At 36.5% G+C, this 9560-nt stretch overlaps 1 protein-coding gene across 1 annotated transcript; it reads right to left on the reverse strand.

The window, feature by feature from the left end:
• Nucleotides 1-797: 797 nt before the first annotated feature.
• On the reverse strand, nt 798-2548 carry LOC126723780 (uncharacterized). Its single transcript, XM_050427573.1, has 2 exons — nt 1639-2548; nt 798-1543 (listed from the first exon to the last, which is right to left on the reverse strand). Exons 1-2 carry the CDS (start codon nt 2263-2265, stop codon nt 1202-1204), a joined length of 969 nt encoding a protein of 322 aa, XP_050283530.1. The 5' UTR covers nt 2266-2548; the 3' UTR covers nt 798-1201.
• Between the last annotated feature and the right edge of the window lie 7012 nt (nt 2549-9560).

A 9560-nucleotide genomic window follows, 5' to 3' on the forward strand; every position in this document is an offset into this window, starting at 1 on the left:
ATGCATTACTTATACTTCAATTTTGTTTAAATTCAAGGAACAACGACATATATCGGAAAAGCCCGACCTAGAACGCTGAAATTGTCAGAAGCAGATAAACCCCATGGTACTAGACCCTCTCTTTGCCCCGGGTAAGTTTTAAACTGAGTTTTCTACCTTAGTCTGACTCCAGGGTCACCAATAAAAAACAAAATTAAGACTTCACAAAAAGAAGGAAATAAACCCTGTGGTACTAGACCCTGTCTTTGCCCCAGGTAAGTTTTGAACTGAGTTTTCTACCTTAGTCTGACTACAAGGTCACTAATAGAAAACAAAATTAAGACTTCACAAAAATAAGGAAATAAACCCCGTGGTACTAGACCCTGTCTTTGGCCCAGGTAAGTTTTGAACTGAGTTTTTTATCTTAGCTTGACTTTAGGGTCACTAATGAAAAACAAAATTAAGACTTCACAAAAAGAAGGAAACAAACCCCATGGCACTAGATCCTTTCTTTGCCTTGGGTGAGTTTTAGACTGAGTTTTCTACCTTAGCTTGACTTCAGGGTCGCTAATGGAAAGCCAATTTAAAACTTGACAACATATGAGAAATGAGCCCTATGGTAAAGGATTCTACAACTATCCCGGGTAAGTGATTGAATAAATTTCTTGTTTTAGTTTAATTCCAAAGTCAACTAGCAAGTGCTATCAAAACCTAACAAGGTATACACCTACATCTCGTAGAATTAACAATGTTTCTCCCGTGGGAAAAATCATGAAAATTAATCATTGAATGTTCAAGCAACTCAAGAAATGCAAGTATAAAGCACAAATGGATATAAAAACTTAGAAATATTATTAAGCACAAAAGTTTAAAGTACCTTAGGAAATTAAGTACAAAACAAAAGCCCTTAAAACAGGGCAAACTAAAGAAATGTTTTTTTTTTAAGCGTTAATAGAGAAAATTAAACTCAGGGAGGCTCTTCAGTAGTAGACATCGCAACAAAACTGCTCACCTCTCCTATTGACATGGCAATTGGACCAGTCTCTCCAACCTCATGGATAGGGGATTCATTATTGATGATAGCCTGAATCTCGGGATTAGGAATAATGACTAACCCCTAGGGAATAGGAATATTACTCTCCAGCCTCCAGGGAGATGAAGCCTCCACCTGCAGTTTATCCAAAACCACAGTCCACCCTTTTGAAAAGTAAACTTACAGGTTTTATTGCACCTCAGGCTTCACAGAGGCGATGCAGTCGTACTGGCCTTGGTAATAAGCATCTTGGACCTTGGCATCATCCACTGCCACATAGCCTTTCAACTCGGCATCCTTCTCTACAAAAGCCTTCTTCATCTCCTGCAACTCTTTTCGTAAGGCCTCCTTCCTCTCAGTGATAGCCTTAATGTTCTCCTCGGCCTCAAACCGCAGCCTTTTGGATTCATAAACCTTATTCATGACATCTAAGATCTTCTTCAAAAGATCCTCGTTGTCATTGCTTAGCTCCTCAGCTTTGGCCTTAGCAGCCAAAAACCTCTCCTCAACCACCATGGAACATTGGTATCCCTACCAAACAATATGCAAAAAGAAAAATGATTAAGTATGAAAGTATAAAAAAATAAATAAATAAATAAAAGAAATATAAAGGGATGGTTTATTACCATGATGGCCTCCCCGTTCATATTGAGTAGTAAGAATTCGTCATCCCACTTCACCCAGTGGTTCATGTCCTCGGGGAAGAGGAGAGCCTTGCCTACACATTCTGCAACCTTGCCTCCGTGGCCTTCCCTCCAAGGCCTGACCCTGTCCGTTGCAGGAAGTTGCTCCTCGTCCACCATAAAGGCCTTAACATAGGTTGAAGCACCCTTGGCATCAACATGGATGTCACCCAGGTCAGGAGGGTAATTTTCAAAGTCAGGAGCTACTACAGGTCGGCTTGAGCTCGACCCTTTAAGACGCTTTCGTCCAGCCCTAGATTCACTGGCAGGAGTATCAGCTACTGCAATAACTGGAGGAGCTGAAGGGGCTGCAGGAATAGTAGCAGCTTGACTAGGAGGAGTGTAGGCTTGAGACATAATGGGGATAGCCAAGATTTGGCTAAGGGTTACCCGTCCTCTTTGGAATGACATCTCGGCAGGAGATTTTTCTTGAAGGATAGCAGCCTGGATTGCAGGTTCTTTACAGACTGGTGACGGATTATGGGAAGGAGCATTGCCCGTTGTCTTCTTTCTATGGCGCCAAGGATGGTAAACCGGGGTTGGGATAGCAATGGTAACTCCTAAATCCATTAGGGTAAAAGACGGAGGAGAACTGCTCCGGTATCTCCCTTCTTCTCTCCGAGCACATTCAGAGGGGGATAGAATGTACCCCTTGCACCGAATGTCAATGTTGGGAAGTAGTGGATGGTTTTAGTTGATGGCTTTTCCTACGGCCTGAAAACTCTGATATATGAGAGAGAAGCTGAGGATAAGGTATTCTGCCTAAAGCTAACTGTCAGAATGAGGATAGATCGAGGACCTCAATAATCTATTCAGGTCGGTGGAATTGATCAGCTACCTATTCTTTTTGAAGCGTGATCCTCTAAAAAAACACAAATGAAGCTTAGCCAAAAAAAAAATGTATGTGATAGCTCAGAAATAAAAATATAATAATAATAAATTAATGAAAAGAAGCTCCTATAAGATCTATACACCTACTTTACCCGCACTAGTGGGATAATGGATTCCGCCAGGGTACCAATTCCTCGAGATGATTAGATAATTTCCTTCTATCTCTTTGTTGGAATCTAGAAGGTCTGAGATAAGCCTCACCTCCCCGTGTCATATTTTAAAGTAAAAGCCAAAGGTTTTACTATCTTGAAAACTATAAATATAGTTGATGTCATGCTTGGTAAGCTTTAATTTGAGCTTTTTGTTAAGAGTATCTACACTTCTAACAACTCTAAACACGTTGGGACTACATTGGTCGGGACAAACTTTAAAATGCCATAGAAAATTGGTAAGTAAATCACTCATAGGGATCCTAACTCCCCTTTCTACAATGGCCATAAGTGGAATTACCACTTTGCCTTCCCCTCTTGAGAGTATTACCTCGAATTCTGGGCAATACCTCACCTCAACATCATCAAGGATGTTGTACTTTCTCCTAAACTCAACTAACCTTTCAAAGGTGTCAACCATAGATCTAAACTTCCCCATTAACTATAGAGCTCTACAATATGGATTAAAACAAAAAAAAAAAAACAAAAAAAAAAGGGAAGAAGAAGAAAAGAATTAAGAGAAAAGACGAAAGGATGAAACTAATCTTGAAAGAAAAGAAAATAGACTTACAACAAGAAGAAAAAGCAAAAAAAGTGCACTGGTGGTCGCCTGAAGATCATCGGAGAAGTTTGCAGTTGAGAGGAGTTTTTTTTCTTTTTTATGTTTTTGAAGAGAGATCAATAGAAAGGAATCCATGCTTGGGTCTCGGTTCCTCCTTATATAGAGGGAAATGGGGGATAGGAAGGCATAGAAGAGACCCTTCCTTTCCAGCCCATTTTCCGTTTTCCAAAAATCCCATCTGATCATCCATTTTGTAACGCGTGTAAACGATCGTGGGGCGGGAAATTCGAGCGTGTCCACGACATTTATTACCTAACCCCGCCACTGTTCATAAATGCTAGTTAATGATTGCTCCGTTTTTCTTGAACCACGATTCCCACTTCAATGATAATGACCAGGAGATCGTGGGGGCCTATTGTGGGGAGTGGAAGAGTCCCCATCTAGGCCTAAAATTGAAGCACAACTAGGGCCCGTGGAGCGAATTGAGCCAAACACGTATATTTATAGGAGGGCCCAATGGGTTACAGGGTATGGAGGAAAGGCAATAGGGCTATCTCGAGTACCCAGGGGGAGGAGGGGAACTTTAGTAAATCCTTTTCGTGAAGAAGGCAATAAGCTAAAGAGAGCCTAGCCTTACCCAAGGCGAGGTGCACAAATAATTCATATTGGATTCCAGAAGGTACCTAGAACCTTGGGGGACTTCCAGAACATGCAAGAAGGTTGAAGATCTTCACCTCTGCATTAATCAGAGGATTTCCACCTAACCTCTGCCGCATTGAATGTATAAGAGATAACCTGAATAGTACAAACACCCCCAAAAGTCAAATTCCAGGATAAGGGAAGGGAGGAAACCGATAAAGGAGAAAAAAATATCCATGAAAACTCAGCTAGCGAGAAGACAGCTATAGTGATAAGAAAAAAAAAGATACCTATATAAGGGGGAGAACAGGAAAAGAAAAGGGGACGGAAAAAAGTAAGAGAAAAAGAAAAAGATAGAGAGAGAAAGAGTAGAAGGAGAAGGAGTGAAACACTAGAATACTATTGTATTGTAACACCACAGGAAATTGAATTTTTCTCTTATAACACAGCAGTCTTACTTTGTATAAACATTACTTCATGAAACCAATTGCTTGAGTTTCCTATTGTGGAGTGTTTATTCCTTTTTTTCTCTTTTATAAATAAATTGTCTGTCAAACTAACTACTTCCCGAGGAACCATATATTATCCCCGGAGAAGGGTGGTTTTTTACGCCCACAATATCACTGTTTTTTTTTTTCTTTTTTCTTTTGGAATTTGATGTTTATAGGCGTACAACATATTAATTAAGCTCAAAAGCTATAAAACTGGCCTTTTCTTAAAACCAGAGTATTTGATAAAATCTATTAAAAAGTGCTTTTTGAAAAAATAGAGTGTTTGGCTAACACCGACTAAAATTGTGTTTTGATGAGTAAATTACCAAAAAGTTCATTATTATATATATAAGGGGATTATGGTTTCTTTCATACTTTTTTTTTTTTGTATTTTGTTTTGTTTATATAAGGTCTTTCATACTTATTATATTTTTTTATTAAATAAAAGGTTTTTTTATACCCTTACCTAACACCCACCCACGTATGACCCTTTGTTTTCTTTTTTTCCTCTTTTTTTCTCATCCACCCATTTCTACACAAATATCCACTTTCTTCTTCTCCTTTTATCTGCTTTCCTCCACATCTTTATCTTTTATCTTCTTCTACATTTCTCTATTTTCCTCCATGCACACACATATTCAAAGAACCCATTCTCTCAAATTTCTCATCCATCCTCTTACCTGCCAATTGAAAAGCATTAAGAGTTAATTTTTCTCAATTTCACCCAAAACTAACTCCTCTTTCTCACTCTGTAACTCCAAAACTAAATTGGAGTTGAAGTTAGATGGATGCATTTGATGTAGAATAGATAGCACATGCCTTCCTAGAGCAACAAGGGCACAGGAAGTCACAACGCAAGATCAAAGGGGGGTGCCAACCATCAGGGTGACAGTGTTGGAATTGCATGAAATTTGGCAGTTGAAGGGAAACGACGTTCTGATCCAAATTTATGACATCATGAATGTTGCCAAAATTTAGGTGAATTCCTTGATTAAGACTCCGAAAATAGTGTTTTTGCTATTTATAATAATATTTGTTTTTTCCTTAATAACTTTTAGTTTAAAAGTCAAAATAAGGTCCCGTCTGTTTTGGGACGACCTTTAAGGTTTGTAATTTATAATTCTGCATTTAACTCAATTTTGCCATTTTTGGTAAAATTCGGTATTTTTGTCACATAATTGCGTAATTAGTGTGAATTAGGGTTTTAGACGTTTTTCTCAGTATTTATATGTTTTGTTGCCGTCAAAGGCAAATCAGACTATTATCAGTAAACAAAGACGTTTTGTCAAATTTTCTTCTGGTAGATTCCAGTTTTATTCTCCTTGTGGACTTAGGGAAACCCCTTGTGGATTTGAGGTTTACTACCAAGAACTAACAGTTTGGTTTTTGTTCCATCAAGAAAGTATCGTGTGTGCTTTCTTTAGGCTTCCACGACATCAGCATCGGAGCTACTCCTTATCATCTCGACCCAACAGTGTTAGAAGATTCAAGTCTAATGTTAGAGTGAGATCAGTGATGGTCCAATGGAGGTCCTTGTCCATACCCATATGTTGCTATGATTTTCTCTATATGCCTTTTTTGTGTCTATTTTGTGGTTATAGAGTGGGGATATATTTGGGAGCTCCTGATAAAGCTAAGGGTAATTTAGAGATAAAAGGAAAATTTTATGACGGTCATATTGTTGTTTTCCCTGCGATTTGCAATCACAGCTAAAAGGTTGCCACACCAAAATGCAAGTTTCCATGTTTCCAACCTAACAACGCGCTTTTTAAAATTTTTACCAAACACGCTTTTTCAATTTTGGGTTAACCCACTTTTTAGGCGCACTTAATCATGTATTTTCACAATACTTTTTAAATTACAGTTTTCACATCATTTTGAACAACAGCACTTTAGCACCGCTACCAAACAGGTTCTTTATCTTTCCATTGATTCTTTTTCTATGCTGAATAAATGATTTCAATAAAAGAAAAGAAACAAATTCTTTCTATTGGTTTATAAAATTTAAAAAGAAAGGGAAAAGGAAAAATGTTTGTTTACCTTTGTGCCCTTATTTATGATTGAAAATTGAGGTGATTGAAGACATGTTAGTAATTTTATAATATAAAAATTAAAATCATCTCAACATTTCTTTCTTTCTGTCCACCTATATGTGAGAGACCTCAAAAGTGCCTCTCAAAAAAAGAGATTTTTGGGTGCTTTTTCAAGACACCTCTTTTTTTGGGTAAGTGGTGTGGAGTTGCCACTTATATTTTATACAAAATAAAATAAGAAAAAATAAAATACAAATTTACATGATTGAAATGCCTCATTATTATTGATTGAATTAAAAAGATACATATTTGAATAAACTGAGTATTACATGGCTTTGGGTCCTAGTTACAAACTACCAAAAAATACATGGCTTTTTGTCCTAGTTACAAAGTACCCAAAATAAGAATAAAGATAAAGCCTAGGTCTACCTATCCAAAAGAACTAGATTCGAAGGCTAGGTTACAGAATGGGAAGGTGTTAGGCACCCATTCCACCCAGACAGAGTCTGGTCTTCTAGACTCTTGTGACCAATGTACCCTTAATGCATGATATGAATGATACGTTGAACATACATGAAAACTAAATTACACAAGCCTATTTATGAATACACCCTCTTCTTTTTGAGAAAAATTTAGATCTGTGTTGTGAGAAAAAAAAATGAACATGGTTTAGAAAAATCAGATCTATTTTTACATGTGTAGAAAAATTAGTTTTTGGTGAAAGAAAAATCAGATGTTTTTGCATGTGAGAAAAATTGGTTTTTGGGTTTGAAAAAAAAAAAAAAAAAAAAACAGACCTATTTTTAGGAATGAGAATAATTGGTTTTTGGGTTTGTAAAAAAAATCAGATCAGTTTTGTAAGGAAAAAAAAATTTTGATTTGATTCACAAAAATTCAGATCTGTTTTATGAGAAAATTTTAGAAGAGGATTGTTGAGGACAAATTTTTCACACCACATGGCTTCATTTCATTGGCGACCCGCACCACGTCAACACTATCATGGATTTTTGGGAAGATCTCTTCTAAAGCCCAAAAGAGCTCATATTTACATAAAAAAAAAGGCGTCAAAGCCCATGGTTCAAGCTCATAGCACATCATCTCATTTTTGGCTCATAATCCAAGCTCATGAGTCTCATCGGGGGAATTTTGGGAGTCGTGGTTTGGAGGGCCAAGAAGTATGTTCAATAAAACTCTAGTGGTTCAAAGTTGATAAAGGAAAGCATGTTGCTTAGCATGTCTTCCCCAATTCTCTGAACTCTGATGGGTCAGTGTGCAATAGGTAACATTTGGTAAGCTTCTCATATCACATAACACTTAAAATGATAAAACTCCACATGCTCTTTACATAAAAATTAATGTCCATCATATAATATAAGTTTTAAAATATAATTATATCATTCCATATTAATTATATTATTATTTTCATATAAATAAATTCCAAGCACATGGCTAAATATATATTAGTATCTCATATCTAGCATTAAATGTTCTCCTTACTCTCCAAGATTTGGTTAAAATACAAAAAAACCATTATTACATCTCTAAAACTTCATCAAATATCAACCAACTAGTCTATTACTTACCAAAATTATATATGAACTAAGCATATAATTTTTTCAAGAGAGGAAACTTAGCCGAAAATACTAATAACAACTCCAGCGGAAGCTGCAACAGCTTTTGCACAAGCTGAAACAGCTCCAGCGGAAGCTGCAGACAGCTTCTGCAAAAGCTGTAACAGCTCTAGCAGAAGCTGCAGAAGCTCCAGCAGGTTGACACATGTCCTAAAATGATGTCATTTGCCCATTAATGCCTAATCTCAACAGCTGGTTGTCATACCCAAAGAAACAAGAGGATCCCATAAAGATTATCTTGCCATTTTTAGCCAAACCATGAATTTAATGCCAAATGTTTTTTCCTCCAAGCAAAGGATGTCATCCACATGACATCATCAAGCTGTGTCACCAACATTAAAGTCTCAAAATTTCTTCTTTTGGTTAAAGAGCAAAAAACCACTTACTTTGTCAAAGATTTTTCCTTATTTGCTAATTTTCCCTTCAACTAGTTCTAATCTAGTTACATGCTTAGCTCTATATAAAAAGGACCAAGCTACACACTAAACACACCATCCATCCCTCTCTCATCCCCTCATGCTGAAACTTCACTCATTTTTGCTGCCACATACTCATTTTCCTACTTCCCCATCTCTCTTACAAAATCCCTCTTCATAGAAAACAACACAACACACATATTACAACACACCACTATCCATTACCCATCTTTCCCACACTTCATTATTCTGAAACTTCATCATTTTTTTTGCATCAAAAACACATCTCCATCTCATTCTTTATTTCTCATACAAAATCTCCCTTCTTAGAAAGCAACATAACCCATAACACAAATAATCTCATGTATTTACTATATTTAACATTCGTATTATCTATCTCACACTTCCATATATTTTACAAACACATTCCTCACAAAATACCCATACATACTTCTCATATATCTTTAAACTCCATGTCTCACAAAGTATACATGTACAAGATCCATGTCCAACAAAGTATCTACATATAATTCCTATACATGTTACAAACACCATATCTCACAATATGTATAAATAAATAAATATATATATATATATATATATATATATATATTTCTTACCATCTCCACACATCTTAAAACATATCGAATACTCTTCCAAGAACACATTACGAAAGCCCTTTCTTATGGAAGGCATATGAACATCAATACTAAGGTCTTTCTCTTAAAAGGCACAAAGACTTCATATTAAAGTCATTCTCATTGAAGACGTACTTTTCTAATACTTAAAGATATTCTTATGAAAGGCACAAACTTATGAAATTAAAAGCCCTTCTTATGAAAGACAATATCACTCATGCTTGACTAAAAACTAAAAGGGCACTACATGGGGAAAATCATTTAAGTGCATGATTAAGGGGACAAACTTAACCAACCAATGCATATGGCTGGGCATGCTCTCTCTCCCTTCATTCCATCCTATTTTTCCTCTTTTATTTGTAACTATGAAGCCTTTAATCCTTGTTTAGTATTATTATGGTGAAGGCCATAATGT

Source organism: Quercus robur, chromosome 4 (genome assembly GCF_932294415.1).
Source record: "Quercus robur chromosome 4, dhQueRobu3.1, whole genome shotgun sequence".
In the NCBI taxonomy this organism is placed as follows: Eukaryota; Viridiplantae; Streptophyta; class Magnoliopsida; order Fagales; family Fagaceae; genus Quercus; species Quercus robur.

Bases quoted from the DNA above. Each gene is read 5' to 3' on its own strand.
- LOC126723780 (XM_050427573.1), bottom strand. From the start codon at position 2,265: ATGGATTTAGGAGTTACCATTGCTATCCCAACCCCGGTTTACCATCCT. The intron at 1,544-1,638 runs GTAATAAACCAT...ATTGTTTGGTAG, and splicing joins TGAACGGGGAGGCCATCATG to GGATACCAATGTTCCATGGT.